We start from the raw sequence: 19,338 nt of genomic DNA, 5'->3' as shown, positions 1-19,338 counted from the left end.
ATAATCTCATTATAAACATTAATTTCTCAACGACTAATGCAAACAATTGCATTGTGTGAATATAAAAACAGACGAAGAATGATTGGGTACACATTTTAATCAATACACATGTGTAATAATGAGATCATTGTAGAGGAAAGGGAAAATATATACAATAAGAAAAACACAAGCTTATTATATTTTATTAAGTCAATAAACAAGCAGGCAAGCAAAACAATTACTAAGTACATTTAAAGTTCGCTAACTTGACATGTGCATTAAGCATTGAATACTATATCAATGTAACAAAAACCATTTTCATTAATTTGTACAAAACCAGATTCAGTAAGAACACTCTCATTTTGGAGGCTATCCGATTTCCGTCCTGTTATATTTATACATGCTGTAAATTAACCTTACCTACTTTGAGTTTAATTGGCTGTCAAATCGTGAAAACAAGGTAAAGCTAAATGACTATATAGGATTGTTATATTTAAGCGCAAATATATAACGTTAAAATGGATTGGGCCTTATTGATAAAGTCTGGTTATGTATCCAGCATGAGAAGACCCGCACCAAAATGTTTTTTTTTACGTTAATTATCTTCCTGTGTCGAAGCTTTTTGCTCTTCCTGATATAATCTGATCTTTCATTCTTATATAACTTTTTTTAAAACCCGCTGGGTTACCCCCATTGTTCAAACGCTGAGGAAACACAAGGGCGAATAAAGGAAACGTGTTATTTTTGCTAAACAAATACCGTCGGGGACTGAACTTCGTGGTTCAATATGACTGTTAAACACACTGCAAATGCAAATAAGAAAACATGTTGGAGAATACTTTGATTAGCAATTTTGATCGCAATAGTATTCTTATATACCATTTCAGCCATGGGCATCATACATATGTTGTGATGATATCAAGAGAAAGCATAAGGAACAGAAGCGACAAAAAACAAACAAACAACATTTTTATAAAGAGTTGTATGATAAGGATGTGAAATATATCGAATATTAGAATGATTACAGGAGAAACATAACAAGAATTTACATTATTTATATTATTGGTTCTATTGATTTTCTAAAATACCATCCACTCATTTTAAGTTTTCATGATGACTAAAATTTGGATTAAAAAATCAACGGTTAAAAATATTACACATCTAAATTCTCTGTTGATTCAATTTGCTTAAAGGAACTAACATATAAACGTATAACGTTGTTTGGATTATCATTAAAATTCTCCTTTACATTTAGCAAAATACATCAATTTTGAATGGAAACGTGAAGGTAAGATAACAAGGGGTGCCATCTGGTTCCTAAACCTTTGTAAACTTAAAAGCATAGACAAATAACAATTGCAACAATGTAAAAAAAACACTACCTTTAATGGGAGATGGCAAAAATAAGGAAAAAAGGTATTTTAATAGCTGTGCTCTATTTTGTAGTATAATGTTTAAGCTGATATATTTAATTTAGATATGTAATAAATAAGTGCGAAATATGAATCAGTTTTAAATTATTCGTGTTATGTGAACTAAATAAGAGAATATGATTTAACACTTTATCTTGCATGGCATACAATATTGTATATTCGCTTGTATGAACGAATTTGGGCAGTAAAAATAGAAACCAAAACATGTTTGAGTAATTGTAATGTCTTATTTATAAGAGCCAAAGCTGCTGGTCACTGACGACACTCGTTTGGTCTTGGATCTAGATCAACACTCGTCTGGTGCATTTTGGTACGCACACTCTTCTTTATCAGGATCCTGTGTTGAGGAAATCTCAATGTCAGCATATTCTGTCGGCGTGTTATTTATCCTTGACGAAACTCTGGCGTTAGCCTCTTGTAAGAAATTGATATCCAAGTCGGCGTACGCGAGGCTGTCGTCATCACGTTGGTTCTGGAAAAAGGAGCATTGCACGACGTTACCAAATGACATAAATAGTGAGCATTACTAATACCGATAACAAATCTCTTAAATAAGATCCTTGTATGTTTTAACTTGCATGACATCATATTTGGTAAAATATCATGTTACGTCATTACCGTTTAAGATATAAGGGTTGGATTATTTATGAACGAATGTACACCTGCCAAACTATTTGCTATTATGGTGAACTCTGCAATGAGCTTCCGGTATGACATCGCATCAAATTAAGCTTCTCAATAAAAAATATGCAAAGTGAAATTAGTTACCTGCGGTTCAATCCTCTGTGTAGCCGCCTGCCTCTGCACGACTGCGTACTGGACTCCTTCCATTGCTATATGTAGCATGCCATTGTCCGTCATGGTGTCTGTTTTTTTCAGGAAACATAGATAAAGCAATTAAGTCCATTTGGAGAAGAATATTTTAATATTATGTTTATGGATAAAGAAAATGAATGTCTTAGCAAATTTGTTTTGCTTTTGATAAATAATGTATAAATAACAGCCATTTGATAAACATTTTATTTACTGTAACAAAACAAAGGATTTTCCAGGATGCAATTGTCATCTAAATCGTATTATTTTATAAATGCTTTCATTTCTTTTAATTAATTCTTTTTGAGGTTACAAAAAAATCTGAACTTATGAATAGGCTAAAATGAATAACGATATTTAATCTTAAAGATGGCTCCTGCATTTAAATTGCGATTGGTTTGTATAGTTAAATAGATTCATTATGTCATTAGTTTGCATATGTTTGTGACAAATAATTTCAATTTATAATGTCATAAACCCTTGTTTGGCAAACACATTTAAAGCAAAAGCAGCAGGCGTATCCGACACAACGACATGAGTACATGACTGGTATTTTTGAAGGGCATATACGATATCTACGCATGAACGGAAATAAAAAATATAATAACTTACCGATATTATTTTCATCACTGAAAAATAGCAATTATTTATTTGTTTTATGGGGAATAAGTACAAGTATGATCTATATAAGCTATAAAATCGTTAAAAGAAGCATTGCTTTATGGACAAAAGCTTTCCTTAATCAATGGCATAATATGATTAAAATATATATAACTGTCTTACATTCATCACATATCTGAGATTCGTTATCTTTACTTCGAAATTACATTAATACATACATTTCTATTGTGTTGACTTCGTTCACCTTTCGCCGCTTAAGAAATACACATCCTACAATAAAATGATTGTACAATGAAACGTGTTTGTTTGAAGGTTTTTTATTGATAAAAAATCATTGGTATAAAATTAAACAAAAATAACTCACTTTCGTTTAGAAGCTTTAACACTCGGATAAAATCTTAATGATATAATTTAATTTGAGAATTGAACAACAGGAATACGTGTAATATTTCATACTAAACTATTTATCGCACAAATTATTTATGTTCCCTGTTGGCTCTTGTTTTTTGTAGATATTTCGAATGTCTCTATAGCCACGTTAAAATAATGCAATGTCCAAATCAAATAAATAAAAAATGAAACCACTGCCGTATGAAATGTTTCTTTTTCTTTAACTCTAACGATTCCAAGGCAATGGAGTGGAATAAAGGATTTAATGAACTGCCTTACCTCCGATAATAAGCAGGATGCAAAGTACACAGAAAATGCCTGTTCCAATAAGTACTATGGTGACAGGAAATCGGAATGTTGACGAAAATATCTGATCGGCACTTTCATGGTGTTTATTACCTGCAATGTGTTGATTTAACTGTGTTTAAATTGTATTGTGTACTGTTGTGAGCAGTCATATTAAAGGTTAAATTCTCATGTTACATAGTTTCTACATCCAAGCCAAAATTGATTCCATTTCCAATATAGTTGATACTGCATTTCGCCATAATAAAGCATGTTCATGTCACAGTTATCAATTACTGTAAAAAATACAGCTAACTTATGTCGAAAGTTTATTATTATTACAAACATTTTGTTCACATGAGATTATTTTTTCAATGTTTAAACATATGAAAAGGTGAACAAGTTCCTTTTAAAAGAGTTTTCATCAATCCTACAGTTTACCAAAATCTAAACTTTTAAATACAAACCACCGATCCTTGAACTTAAAACTGTCAATGAAATGTTCAAAAGATCCTGATGTTTCCTTGCGCTGCATTTGTACGTCTTTTCTCCTTCTTTCGTATAATTCAGTGTTAACAGGCATTCCTTCGTTCTGTTACAGGTCTTTATTATAGAGTTATGTTCATCTTCCCACCAAAGCGTCCATAACCCATTAGCATTGCAGTCATCCACAGTACAATTTACGACCACTGTTTTATTCGGAGGTAAATCAAGAGGTGATTTCTTGTTCAAATTTAAAGTCGGACAAACTGAAATATAAGTGTAGAAGAAGTTGAGAAAAACATAATGTAAAACCGATAAATTTTTAAAGTATCTTCTATTAAATTACTGCTGTGCATTGGTGAAACGCTCTGTATAAAAAATCAGTATATAAAAACACAGTCCGGCATGCGGATCATTTCTAAAAAAAAAACAATATACATTCTTAATACACAAAGAAGTGTATTACTATTAAAGAATTTAATCTAAAATCCTGTTACTTGTGGAAAGAGAACCTAAAATGAAACAAATAATATTATATAATAAATAATATATTCCAAAATACTTTAAAAGTAAAAAAAGGCATGACAACCGCATTCACGGCTTAATTGAGAGTGCGAATTGAAGTAAAAAAATCGAAAACAAAAGAGTATGTACATAAAATACTATATCGTCTTTATTTATATGACTAGGGAATGTCTTTATTGACGATGTCAGTCAAATTGTAACCTTAACGCCAAATTATTCATATGAGCGTTTCTCGAAATTGACCGTTGTTGCTTCGTCATTCATATATGCAAGACGGATTTTATTCATTCGTTTCACAAAATATATTTAAGAAAATATTTTTTAAAAATCTTGTTATATTCATGATTTTGTTCTGTCTTTGTCCAATGGCGGATCTGAATATAGTATGAGGCCCTTAAATATATGTTTTACTTTTTTTTTCAAATGGTATGTATATTTTCCAATGATACCAACTCAAGAAGGATATTTTTCTTTCAAAAATTGGAATATATAAATTGTTATACAATCATATAAAATATATATATATATATACAATGTTTGTATAAAAATGTATATATTCCTATGGTATATGTATATTCAATATTTGATGCTTTATTGTCTCGCTTTAGTTTTTACCAGAACTCGTGTTAATACACAATCGATTCGCTCCTGGATAAACTTACATTCCATTGGAATGTTTTCACAAACTGACTCAATTTTTAGACCAAAATTGTATTTGCTTGTCCTGGTGCAGCACATTTCTTTTCCATTCCACTTGTTGGTCAATGCCACCGTTGCTGTGCTGGTAAACATATGGGAATATCCATTAAACGAATCGTTTCGTTGAACATTGGCTAGCAAAATATTGGCAACGCGTATTTCTATTGCAGGAGCTGGGAATGCATTGGAAACTTTACAAATTGCTACCGAATTTTCGCCTTCAATGATTTCAGGAACTTTAAGAACGGGTGTGCTTCCTATCTCTGTAATTAAAAATATCTCTATTTAACAGCATTTAATATTTTGCACGATGCAATAAAATATCCGGCACAAAATAACGAATCGTAGCTTGACAATATGTATCTCATATTTGCTTACCAACACTACATAGAATGCCGTGCACTTCGAATGGTGTTTCAAGGGCTTCATTTGAAACTTGGCATGTCACATTAAGTCTTGACCGTCCAGCCATTTCTTGATGAACGTTATGGAATGTGTACAACCCTTTGTTCCGCTTTTCCTCAGAAAGAATGAATGAATCATGTCCTAGTAGAAGTACCACTTGTACGGGTTCTGTTCCATTGATTGTTTTGCAATAAAAGTCGGAGCCTCGATAAACATAAATGCATTCTATTGTATTAGATTCAGGGAATTTTGGACCTATGACTGGGTAGCTAGGTCGATCTGAAAATCAACACCTATAGCATTTACTTCTTATATTAACATTTAAAATGCAAGTGAAACCTCAATGTTTATCACGTTGCTGCCCATGCATTTATCATCTTGAAACACAAATTATCCTGCTTGACTTTATTTATTAAAAGCTGACGCAATAAACCGAAACCAATATATAAAAGTCGAATTACTAGGTGAAGTAAAAGCAAGGTACCTGCAATATGAAGCTGCAAAGAATTCGAGTTGCCAGCTAATTTGCAATTTAAAACATACGTTCCTTCGTCACTTTCGTTGAATCTAAATATAGTTAATATGTACAAATATTCCGACACTTTTTCGTCTACATAAGGAATTTCTCGTAGCGGTTTCTCGTCCGTGTATTTCTTCCATGTTCGTGTATTGTATGATTGGTTATGATGTATATAATGGTCTGCCGGGAAGTATCCAAGCTTGACGTCCGCGCCTAGAACAACAGGACTTAGAAGCCCAATAGCTCCACATTGCCCAACAATATCTGTGAAGTATATAAAGGTTAAGTATATGTTTCAGTAGTCGCCCCTCAAAACAATTCTGTAAACTGCATTTATAATTAAAATAATTTCATCTAGTATATGAATATTTTTAAATTGAACCGGTCATTAATACATGGGCCAAATTTCACTTCTTGTCATTGGATGATTTCTTAACGAACGAAGGTGTAAGCAAAACCATTGTGTATTATCATTGGAGTAAAACATGTTTCAGTATTTAAGGTAACATGACTCATGTGTATTTAATCACCCTATGTGTCAAACCTAAGTTTGATTCGCTTGAAGACGGCTCGTTTTCCAGATGAAGTGTAAAAGTGAATACCACGTTGTTGACATCTGACGAGTTGTGAGGTATTTCAGTTGATTGTTGAAAATTACTGAGGGTTTGTATGACAAAGTCGGACAGTTTTTATTTTTATATGATTTAGCATCTATATAACGAACTTATGTTTGGGCATTTGTTTTCGTTTGTAATGGTTTGTATTAAAGCAAATGTTCGACCATAACCCTAATGATCAATGAGATTTGTTATTTCCCCAAATATTTTTTTAAACATTTGCAATAATTCTTTCTTTATATCACATTAATTGTTTTGACAGCATTTGTTTAGGTTTGATGAGAAGAATTTTATATTTAAACAGTAGTTCCTCCAGGTTATTAATCAAATGCTTTCCGGTGGTTTATAGAGATTTACAGTGAAATAAAATTGATATTTTACTGTTTCAAACGGTAAATATATCAGTTTGATATGTTTCTCTGTTTTAAATTTTAGCCTGCTCTCCGTTCGAATTCAAACGTCAGCGCGCACATGGCTTGGACACAATTATAACGACGTCATATCCGGCCTGACATTGCGTTTGCATATACAACTGGGTGCGTTCTGCTGAAATACTACTATAAACTGTTTTTTTTTTAAATCGTTTAAAAGGAATTAAAAATTAAACAATGTTGGTTTCAGTGTAAATTCGCGTTATATTTTTTGTCACTCATGAACAATTTGATTTTGATTTCACGAGTGGCGAAGCCTTTTGGTACTCACTCAATAAAATATATTACGAACATACTCTGAAACTAGCAATTGTCCTCCAAGTTTTCACCCACCAGAGTGCAGAGAAAATGTGAACTTGATAGCTTCATTATTGTAATTTCACTGATAAAACTCCATACTTCACCTAAAAGCATGAAAGTAAAACAAAATTAACGTTTACGTCAAAACAAAATATATTTCATTTGTGTCCATTCATGCATAATGGCCGTTTTCACAAAGCGAGGTATTCAAATAGGTAAAGCTATCTCGATGCATGTGTTGTTTGTTGGTATGTGTGTGAGGCGTTAGTTTCTATGTCACGCATTCATTGATGTGTGGGCCTTTACGTTCGTTAGTTTGTTTATTTGAATTTATCAAGGTAGGTCCGCACCTATTGTCTGCATTATGGCTTAACACCGCCATGACGCCATCGCGACTAAAATCATGTTTTAATGTCTTAAATGAAATGAGATAAATGTTACTGCACTTCGCATTTGATTCTTTTACGCACTCGGTGTAAAGCACCGATAAATGGGATACAACTTTATTGGGTTGAACCAATAATGAGTACACCATTTTCACAATACGTTCTTTTTAACCATCCTAGCGCTAGACAAGGGAGCTACTGGCACCATATTTCATTGTATTTCGGTTTAACTAGATCAGAGTTTGATCCCCCGACCTTCCACACTCAAAGCGAACGTTCTACCACTGAGCCATACTAACATTCTGCTTCTAACAGGGTAGATTGTTGACTACTGGGCTTTCCATGTAGTATGAGCTGTATTGGTAGTAATGAAAATCATAACAACGTAGAAACAATTGCCAGGTGAATTGCAACAATGAACAGTGCTTTAATTATTTCTTCATTTGATTCATAAGTTTATTGTAAGTTATGAACTGATTATTTGGACTAATATCTACTCTTTAAGGGTCCCAGATAATAACAAAGAGGAAACAAAATTCATCACACAATCAAAAAATCAATTGAGGTTAACGAATTTAAACGGTCAGCAATAATTACCTTTCATATTTAAAGATGTCATATGTGTTCTAATTGTTGTATTTGCTGAACATTCGGCGTAGAACTTAGCTCTGTTATATTCACCTGAAGCCGTCCATTTTAAAAAGAATGACCCATTTTCCGAATATCTTTTCACTAGTGTCCCATTAATTGTTTGGACTTGTGTGCCCTTGTCCATTATGTACTTCCATTCTACGTCACATACCCAGGGGTAGAACGGTGTCGCATTCAGCGTTACCTCCCTGTTCACAAAAGCTGGTCCTACGACTGATATCGTTCCATAATTGTTCCTTGCTACAAAGGCGTTGCCAAAAGCACCTGAAATAGAGGTTGCAACATGAAAGCAAATACACAAAAACCTCAATAAGGACACTTGTGTATCTTAATCACTTAACAAATACAAACCTCACTCCCAGTGCAAGTTGAACTACAATTAAAGAATATTATGTAAAATCTGATGGTTAACAAACGAGAGGAACAAACAGGTTATAGCAATGAAATAAGCTGAATTTACCAGAGCGATTAGTGAAACATCAACGTAGGAAAGAGTATACTTTAAATGTAGTAGTAGTAGTAGTAGTAGTAGTAGTAGTAGTAGTAGTAGGTAGTAGAAGCAGCAGCAGTAGCAGCAGTAGTAGTAGTAGTAGTAGCAGCAGCAGCAGCAGCAGCAGCAGCAGTAGTAGTAGTAGTAGTAGTAGTAGTAGTAGTAGTAGTAGTAGTAGTAGTAGTAGTAGTAGTAGTAGTAGTAGTAGTAGTAGTAGTAGTAGTAGTAGTAGTAGTAGGTAGTAGTAGCAGCAGCAGTAGCAGCAGCAGCAGCAGCAATAGTAGTAGCAGCAGCAGCAGCAGTAGTAGTAGCAGTATTAGTAGTAGTTAGTAGTAGTTAGAAGAAATAGTAGTAGTTAGTAGTAGTTAGTAGTAGTCGTTAGTAGTAGTAGTAGTAGTAGTAGTAGTAGTAGTAGTAGTAGTAGTAGTAGTAGTAGTAGTAGTAGTAGTAGTAGTAGTAGTAGTAGTAGTAGAAGTAGTAGTAGTAGTAGTAGTAGTAGTAGTAGTAATAGTAGTAGAAGTAGTAGTAGTAGTAGTAGTAGTAGTAGTAGTAGTAGTAGTAGTAGTAGTAGTAGTAGAAGTAGTAGCAGCAGCAGCATTAGAAGTAGTAGCAGCAGCAGCAGTAGCAGTAGCAGCAGCAGTAGCAGTAGCAGTAGCAGTTATAGTAGTAGTAGTTAATAGTAGTTGTAGTAGTAAGTAGAATTAGTAGCAAACAATAATGGAAATTAACGATAACCAGTGTTTTACTTTTCCAACATACCAGAGAAGAGCATGGCCAACTGAGCACATATTAACATCCATTCTCGCGGCATGTTTCTGAAAAGTGATAAATGAATGAATGAGACTGTTACAAGTTGGCCGTTCTTATTTTATTGTTGTTAAACTTGTCACGTTTTTTAGAGCATAAAACAGACATTCCTTCATATTTTTAAGGGAAGATAATTGTAAGTCGCCCTTTCATTGCACAATTGTTTAACATGAGAACTTGACTTGCTTTGGTAATTCCCTTGACTTGACAATAAATCGAACTTGTCATACTTTCATGTAACAAAACGGAAACAACATACATGTAGTTCTAAAGAAACCAAATCAAGACACAGTGGTTTTTTTTTGCATCATTAAGATGTTTCAACCACTATCAAGTTCATCAACAAAGAATAAAAAATGTTCATAACTGTTAAGATATTAAATTCTAATAACGTTTATGATGACATCGTTCTTACCTTTTAAAGTGGAGGATATTGTTTATCATATGCTAATATATTTAAGTAAAATAAGCTAGGTTTAAATCGTTTCTCAAATCATGTTTATAGATATAATGGAAACAAGTGTGTCCATGAAACTTCAAGTGCAGTAAAGATTTGCAAGTTAACAATGATGATGTAAAAGGCGTTGTGAATTAAAAACAACTTTGAATTATCGGCCCAATTTTGTTTTGTTCATATGTGGCAAACACGGAAATTTAAAAGACTATCCGTACTCTGCATTCACTCTTTTCTTTCAACTCAATACTAAGTTATCGGATGTACAGATTAGTGAATTACTTGTTTCATTGAGCAATTGTGAAATGATTTAATGTAAATAAGAGAGAGAGAGAGAGAGAGAGAGAGAGAGAGAGAGAGAGAGAGAGAGAGACATGATTCAAATATTGAGAGTTATAGTAACCTTTTACATAAACAAGGTAATATTTCAATTCGCGACAACGAGAGCATGTCGATAGAGACGATAGGGTACAACAACAACGATTTATAGGACATGGGGCGCAGCTATTTGTCTCTTTCGACAACAGCAACGCATTTCACATTTAAGCAAGACTGTCAAATGTTCCCATTATCCGGACCTTGCGAGCTTACTGAATCTTGACATCAAGCAAGATTTCATTGGTTCCTCAACGACCTCGAGCAAACAGTCTCCACTTACCTTATCTAAAAATAGTGTAAAACGGTAGCAATATCTGTTATTAACTAATTATTTATGAATTTCCACTTAGATGCATTTGATACATATAACAATATCATAACAGGCATTTCCAATGTTCATTTTCCAACTGTTCACCTTAAAACGCTCTCTAGATGAAGCTTTTTACAACCTGAACGAACTTTACAATATCATGTTTCCAAATTATCCCAACCGTTTTTGAACAGGTTATTTTCTAAAGGTCATTTGAATATATCATCTAAGTGTATGCACTTTTGTTAATTTATAGTATTAACTAATTTTTAAGTGCATATAGTGTATATGCATTTGATGCTTTATAAAGAACTTGTAAAGAGGTTTAAAGTACATATTCAGTTTCTCCTTATATCCAGATCTAGCTATTGCACACCAAAGTTTTATTACTTTTTTAATGCTTTTGTGATATAAATATATCACTTACAATACCTCATTTATAATTTCCAGTCTTTCATTAACGGACCCTTGCCTCAAAATTCAGATTTGCTCTTACAACTTATTGGCATAAAGGTGCAGTGCTCACAGGTTCCTTCACAACCATTTGTATTTCTCCTTAAGCTACTTTAAGAGTAAACTTTTGATTTAGTCTACAATATTTATTTTGTAAATTTCCACTAAGTTGCATTTGATATATCTAACTTACATTACAACACGTACGTCCTTAACACTCGAAAGCACGTGGTAAAGTTTTGAAAACGCAACTCTTTATAGGTTGAGGTTTTTTTTCCACTGGAAATATACTGTCACCGAAAAAGGCCCCAAACGTTTAATTACATTCCTTTTTTTTTTTGGGGGGGGGGCAGATTTTAGATGCATTGTAAATTGATTACACTAATCCTTAGTGTGACGACAAATTGATGATAAATCTCTGTTAGCTTACGGTAGTTTTTTGTATGATTAATTCGTCTGAATCATATTTCTTTCATTTGCAGCCTTAATTACACCTGTAATTACGCACGCGGCGTCATGAAATATTTATCTGGGTTTTTTTATTGATAACAAGTGAATCCAACCTAAATCACGAAGGCTAAAATTGTGTCGCATGTATGTTATATATGTATTTGTATATATCTTGAGATTTTATTCGTTTACATTGAATTTTATATAACACAACATTCCGGTATATGTTAAGACTGGACGTCAACATTGGGTATGTTCTCTTTTTTATCCTTTCATAGGTAAATACGAGTAAAATATTTTATATTCGGGTTATGTAGCTCCATATATCACCTCTTTGGCAATACAAAGGACGACGCGTTGGAGCATTTTCAAAGCACAACAAAAAGCTGAGGTTTCAATGATTGCTAGGGTTTTATACCAGGAATGTATGCTCGTACACGGTATCAGTGATCTTATTTAAGACATTTTCGTTCCCTTGTTTATCGCAATAAGGGCAGATTTTGTGACATTCTTTTTTCTTCTCTTTTCTTCCTCTATTTTGTTTTCGTCTTTATTTACTTAAATAACGTTCAGTTTTGAATTATCTATTTTCTTTACTCTATTTGCAGCTATGTTCATGAATCAATTCTTAATCAATTATTTAAGAATAAGAAGAAGCAAATTTATTCAGTAACAATATACACATCATATATGATTGAATTAGATTAATATGACCAACGATATAGGCAATGTAAGTTATATAATGCAATATGTGTGGATATACATTTAAACAAATAGTTTGTACTTAGACATACTTACAATATGAGTATATGTACAATTCAGTAACAATCAATATTAAATGAACTATAAGATGTGAGCATGTATTGTTTCAATTGGTATATACATATTTCGGATCAAGGCTTAACATAATGAACCAGATTTAAAAGCATTTGTTAAATACACTAGCCTAAGTACTAGCCTATATATATCATATTTGATCTTATCACTAATCTGTGGTAGACAATAATATCTTATTATATTATGACATACATGTTATTTAATTATAAGTATAAGTGTAAATTGTATATTCAAAGTTATGCCGTGTCTTTACAAAATGTTTTAGAACTATATAACATACAGTCAAAACTCACATGTCAAAGTCGTTTGACCTCGAGAAATGCTGATGGATATTGAACATTGGATAAAACCGAAATACAAAACATGACTAACTAAACCCAATACGTTCGAAAGATGTTCAACACAACCAGAATATCCAGTTCGACTCAAAGATTAGAAAGTTCATATTAAAATATCTTTACGAATATTTACAAAAATAGTATTGGTTGTGTCTTCTGTAACAATTTGGTTAGATTAGTTGCTTTATATCGCGTGAATGTAGGACTCAGCCTGTGTAATTGTCTCATGGTGTTGGTTGTCGGATGAGGTATCCACATAGTCGTAGTGGCAAACGTTCCTGTTTGAAGGGACTTGGTTTTCTTCCATAGCCGATAGAGGAGATATGTTCTCAGGGGCACTTGCAGATATTCTTCTCTTTAAAGTAATGCATTATAATATAGATAATAGACAAAGGAGGTAAAAACATTACCTTTAAATATCGAGTCCTTTTCAGTAATGTTATAAATGATATTATTCAGATTTTTTGTCATTTTTTATATCATTTTAATGGTATTTTGCACAATCACAAGCTGCACTTATGTAATACAACACATGTAGGCTCTTTCCCATCATTTGGTATGAAACCGCTGAAAACAGAGTAACCACTCTTGTGCACAGTGGTCAGAAATTGGCTCAGGGAGAGCAGTATTTGATAAGCATATAGAGAGCTGAATGTTCTATCTTCTGTACCCTGTGCGTAGGAGTGTAACGCTTTTATCTTATCATCTGTTTCTTATAAATTCAATGGTTTAGGTTAACGAAATCTTACTAGCTCGTGAACCATCGTTGTCTCAACAGTAGACTGAACAGCGTCGTACACATGGCTGCTTGGGTCGCTATTTGCAGTTTTTCTTCGGCGTAGAAACATTTCATACGCTGTGTCAAACATAAACGCTATGCATAATGCGCTAATTAATAAATATCATAATTTCCGCTAGAGAAAAGCAAGAACGCCTTAAAAATCAGAATTAAATGAATTCCCGAAATAAGCAATAATATAATCCCGAGATAAAAAAATAAGGATAAAAGGTACTTTAGAGCATTTCTATATGTAATATTGATTAAGCGCAACGGGCGATCTCAAATAACACATCTTGAGCTCCCCCCCACACACACCACAGCTGGAATAGATGCCCTTTGTTATATACAAACAATTGAAATCATTTGTATTCTAAAACAAATATGAAATATGAAAAGATATTAAGGGATTAAAAATATTAACATTAAAGCATAATTTTAATTTAAAGTGTCTCCACAATTACCCTGAGATTTGCATCGACGAAATAGAAGCACGGTTAACGCTGTTACAAGTAAAAGTAAAATGATTCCAGATAACGCATAAAGTACTGACACGTGCAAATGTAGGGCTACAGCGGATGAAGGGTTGGTAGCTGCTTCTGCAATAAGATAACAGGTCATGCACAGGTTTTTTAGTTTAGTTAGAAAGGTTTTCAATATAATATTGTTTGTTCCATATATTATCATATTCCTTGCATGTTCTGATATTTAGTTTATTAGCAAATAACGGATGCATGGTTGGCAGTTGCCTTTCTTATTGAATTAATTCCCTGTACTAGTACTTCAGTTTAGTCAGTACGATTTTGTAACTATATTTTTTGTCCATCTACATGTATTACTGTATTACTGGATGTCACATTTTCAATATCATGGCACGTACCTTGAAAAGCATCAAACACAATTATGTATGTTTCATGTATTATATCAGATGAATCGTTCCTACAATTTGCAGAACATTGTATCCGTTTTCCGTCCACATCTTTAGTTATGAAGTAGAGTGCATTTGAAACACTTATATAGCCGGAGTCACTATCCTTCGTCCATTGTGATGTCGATATTGGGTAAAGAAATACAGAGTTGCTGCTCCATGCAATTGCACATGGCATGCATGTTCCACCAGTATTGCAGGTTAAGTTAAGTATTATATGATTATTTTCTTTTATAGTAGTTGACTGCATAAATAATGCTGAAAAAAAGACGATCAAGTTAAAGTTTGAACAATAATTAAATAAGGTTGAATTTTGCTTAAGCGGTGTTGAATTTGTTTTAAAAGTACATATTTAACACGAAAAGCTGTGTAATTGATGTCTTTGACCTTCATTGTATTTGCGGATGAAAGTGAAACGCGAAGCATCTCAATATTTTGTCATTTGTAAGATTTAGGTGCCTATTGTCTCATAATTGGAGATGATAAATATTACTTAGAAATCACAATCGCTGGACAAACATTCGTTGACTCAAATAACAGTCTCTCTCAATTAAACCGCCTGTTTTAGAGTAAATGACAAGTATGAAGCAGCAAATCAAAAGTAATCTTTCTGCCTTTTAGAAAAGTGTGATGTGATATCCTGCAGTTGACGACAGAATTATTGATGCCCGTATTTGTTGATACCATTTGAAAGTGTTTATTTGAATCGTTATATACAAACCTTTTGTAATTGAACTTGAAACTGTCAAGAAATATCCCAGAAACTCCTGTGATTTCCAAGCGTTGCAAACGAACGTCTTTCTTCCATCTCCCATATAGGTCAATGTTAACAGACAATTGTCTGTTTTGTTGCAGGTCTTTATAAGAGTGTTATTTTCATCTTCCCATTCAAGCGTCCATTGTTCCTTAGCATTGGAGCCATCAACACGGCATTTGACGGTCAATGTTTTCTTCGGACATAAATAAATAGATGATGTAGTGTTGCACGACAGAGTCGGGCCACCTAAAATGTTGTTTAGAAATCGTTGGGAAGTAACAAAGTTAAGTGAAAATCCAGTAAAGAGCAAACTATAGTTATTAAACAATTTTAGATTTATTGAGTTTAATTCCTGTTTAAATTGGGTAAAACACCTTGCATAAACGATATGATAATATACAAGTACATTCCAGACAATTTTCCCTTCGAAAGAAGAGACTACATGACAAAGCATATGACATGTGTTCCACCAGCATTGCGGTTTAAGCTAAGTACTTTAGGTTTGCTTTCTTTTACAAAGTTGTCTCCACAAAAAAAACGCATAAATAATAATCTAAAAATAATACAATTAATGCCAGAAATAATTAAAACGCACAATTAGATAACGTTAAACTTTCAGTCAGTTTTGCTTACACAGTGTTGCATATTGATTCAGAAGTAAGTATTTAACACTTAAATATTGAGGTGCCTTATGTGATGAGCGTTCAAGATATCTGTGGTTGGTAATGGCACCGTAAAACATCTCAATATATTGTCATTTCTAACAGACATTTAGTGATCAATTGTCTGGTGTTTGGAGATATGAAATATAAGCATCAAAATCGAAAATAATAGTAATTATTGATAATACGATTTAAAACATAACTGACGAATAAAGAGGGATATAATACAATGCAATCTGTTTCGTGTATAACTTGTGTAATATCTATGAAAATTATGTTACTGCATCACGGAAACGTGTTTTAATAGCTCTATCAAAACACTTAAAACAAACATGCATTGTTTAAAAGATATCCTTTCCGTGTCAACGAGCTCAGCTCCACGATGCAACATTGGTGAAGAAGGCTAGGCTTAATCCATCCAAACGACCCTCGAATCGAAGCGCCATTATACCTCGTCAAGAAATCGAATGTCAACACTATCAGAACACAACTTCACAAGGCCATTGCAATTACTTATAACTTCACACATAAATCCAAATCAACTCAAGGCAAAAATCCAACATTCTGTATTCCAGCAAAAATACACTATACACTTGAGCAATTCTGGCGAACTGCGTAGACTACGGATTTTGCTCAAGCTTAGCAATTTGCAAACAATGCTGAAGTTCAAACAGTCACTGATTCCACATCAAATCTATCTTACTGTTTCTGTTGAATTTTACAACATATTTGTGCTCCAAATCACGGAGGTAATTTCTATGTGCCTATCCATTAAAGAGACAAAAATCCATGTTGGAATCCACCAACTACAAAAACGAATTCGCACCATTCAGGGACTGGTTTTTCAAACTTGAACCTCGAAATTCGCGTGATTACTGATGATGTCACGCATTCCTGACATTGCTATTATTATTCAGTTAGTTGATTTAAATCGTTTAAAATATGTTTTGTTGCGGTCTTCAAGTAAAACCTTAAAATATCGGTTGATAATTTAGACATGATGTATGTTTTTGTTGTAAATAAATAGTTCTTATGTTGGACTATTTTCTTTGTAGCGGAGGAAGCAGCCTAATAACACCAAATGTAAATTCTAAGCACTAGGACACTAGAATAAGTTCTTGATGGAACTTTGTGGTTTCGACCGTATATAAGCGATGTTATCAATATAATCTCAAATTCGTATTAACTTTTTATCATATTTATTAAACTCGTCATTTCAAAACGATAAAAAGGTAGACCCGTTTTAAAATGAACTCGTTTTATAAATTCGATACAAAATAAACATTAGTTTAAGATATTTTATATATTTGATGAAGTTAATTGAAAATAACAGTCTCAGATTGATGTAGAGTGTGACAAATTATGAAAAACAAGTACGTACCTGAACAAGATATTTTATAGGTTTTTTTTTAAATGCGATGGGAAATGATCGCATTTTATCAAACATGTAATGATTCCCCCAGTCATGTCTTTAGTCACATTGTAAAGCACGTTGGAAACAGATCGGAAACTCCCATTGTCACCATTCGTCCAGTTGTTGCTATGAACGTATCTTATATCATCTTTGTCACTTGACCATTCAATTGAGCAAGGCGGATTTGATGCATCCGTTCCACAAGACATGTTTAAGATACAGACAGAAGCATTGTTGTATTCATATATTGTGTTTGAAGACATCAAAAGCTCCGACGGTGGATCTGACAAGAGAATAGGATATACTTTAAAACATAAATTGTACCGTTTTAAATTCGAAAATATTAAAATGTAATGTAATATCAATAATTATAATAAAATATTCATTTTGAAAATAAGTGAAAACAAATCTAAATAAAAAATGCAATACTTTAAAAAAATACTTTTAAATGTGTTATGCATAATGTAAATGTCCCTTTCTTACCAATACGCGTGATCATACTATCGAAATACGTCGAGTTCAACTTACATTTCATACTGATGTTTTTGTAATAATACCTCATGTATAAAACCAATGTTGTATTTGTTTTTTCTGCTGCAGCATATTTCTTTTCCATTCCACATTTTGTAAGACTTTGTAATCGTTGCTCTGCTAGTAAACGTGTGAGAAGATTCATTGAATAAATCGGTTTGTTGAACATCAGCTAGCGAGACGGTGCCAACATGTATTTTTAATACCGCAGCTGGAAATGCATAGTGTACTTCACAGATTAATGTAGAGCTTTCTCCATGAAGGAATTCAGAAACTTGCAGCATTCCTTTCTCTGGAATTGATACACAGTGATTAAACAAAATTCTATACTATACAAGGTCCAATAATTGTTATTTCCACAAAAAAACAAATAAAAGGTTGATATTGTGTGTCTCATGTTTGCTTACCCACGTAACATAGAATGCCGCGTACTTCGTAAGGTGTTTCTAGGGCTGAATTTGAAACCCGGTAAGTCACATTCTGTCTTGACAGTCCATCCATTTGTTGATGACCGTAATGGAATCGGTACGACCCTTTGTTCCATTCGCTTTCAGAAAGAACAAATGACTCCTGTCCTATTAAAAGTAACACTTGTACAGGTTCGGTTCCATTTTCAGTCTGGCAAAAAACGTCGGACCCTCCATAAACATAGATACATTCTGTTGTATTAAAGTCAGGGGATTTTGGACCGAGAACTGGGTAACTTGGTCTCTCTGAAAGATATCACAAATTATTTTTGTCACTTCAATTACAATATAAGCTTTATAATGCAAATGAAACCTGAAGGTTTATCACATGCTGCTCATGCATTTATAGTCTTGAAACATATACTATCATCCTTGTACTGATGTTTCCTTTTATTCCAAGCTGATATATCAAACAAAACCAATCTTTGAAAATCAGAATATTCGATGAAGTAAAAACCAATGTACCTGAAATATGCAGCTGCACTGAATTCGTATTGCTACCTGAACTGCAATCTAAAATATACCAGCCTTCAAATGATTCTTTGAAATTGAATATAGTCAATATGTACAAATAATCAAAAATTTGTTCCTCTTCGTGAGAACCATTCCGTAGCTGTAGATCATTGCTGTTATTCTTCCATATTCGTGTAGTGTACGTTTTGCGCTTTATAGATTGGTCAGACGGAAAATATCCAAGTTTGATTTCCGCACCGCTTACAACCGGACTTAGAAGAACGAGAGCTCCA

The 19,338-nt window shown here is 33.2% G+C and overlaps 1 protein-coding gene across 1 annotated transcript; it reads right to left on the bottom strand.

Moving 5' to 3' along the window:
* Positions 1–1,612: 1,612 nt before the first annotated feature.
* Positions 1,613–9,864, bottom strand: LOC128235717 (uncharacterized). Its single transcript, XM_052950520.1, has 11 exons — positions 9,788–9,864; positions 8,485–8,802; positions 6,118–6,417; positions 5,607–5,912; positions 5,192–5,491; positions 3,989–4,270; positions 3,516–3,635; positions 3,065–3,116; positions 2,838–2,854; positions 2,181–2,278; positions 1,613–1,884 (listed from the first exon to the last, which is right to left on the bottom strand). The coding sequence occupies exons 1-11, from the start codon at positions 9,837–9,839 to the stop codon at positions 1,699–1,701; spliced, it is 2,031 nt and encodes a 676-aa protein (XP_052806480.1). The 5' UTR covers positions 9,840–9,864; the 3' UTR covers positions 1,613–1,698.
* Positions 9,865–19,338: the final 9,474 nt, after the last annotated feature.

Source organism: Mya arenaria, chromosome 5 (genome assembly GCF_026914265.1).
Source record: "Mya arenaria isolate MELC-2E11 chromosome 5, ASM2691426v1".
NCBI classification, from domain to species: Eukaryota; Metazoa; Mollusca; class Bivalvia; order Myida; family Myidae; genus Mya; species Mya arenaria.
The sequence above is the reverse complement of the archived record's forward strand: the minus strand, read 5'-3'. Positions and strand labels throughout refer to the sequence as shown.

Excerpts from the sequence above, each read along its gene's own strand:
- LOC128235717 (XM_052950520.1), bottom strand. The coding sequence starts at position 9,839 with ATGCCGCGAGAATGGATGTTAATATGTGCTCAGTTGGCCATGCTCTTC. Across the intron at positions 5,913-6,117 it reads TTTGCAGCTTCATATTGCAG|ATCGACCTAGCTACCCAGTC; the intron begins GTACCTTGCTTT and ends GTTGATTTTCAG. Across the intron at positions 1,885-2,180 it reads CACAGAGGATTGAACCGCAG|AACCAACGTGATGACGACAG; the intron begins GTAACTAATTTC and ends TCCTTTTTCCAG.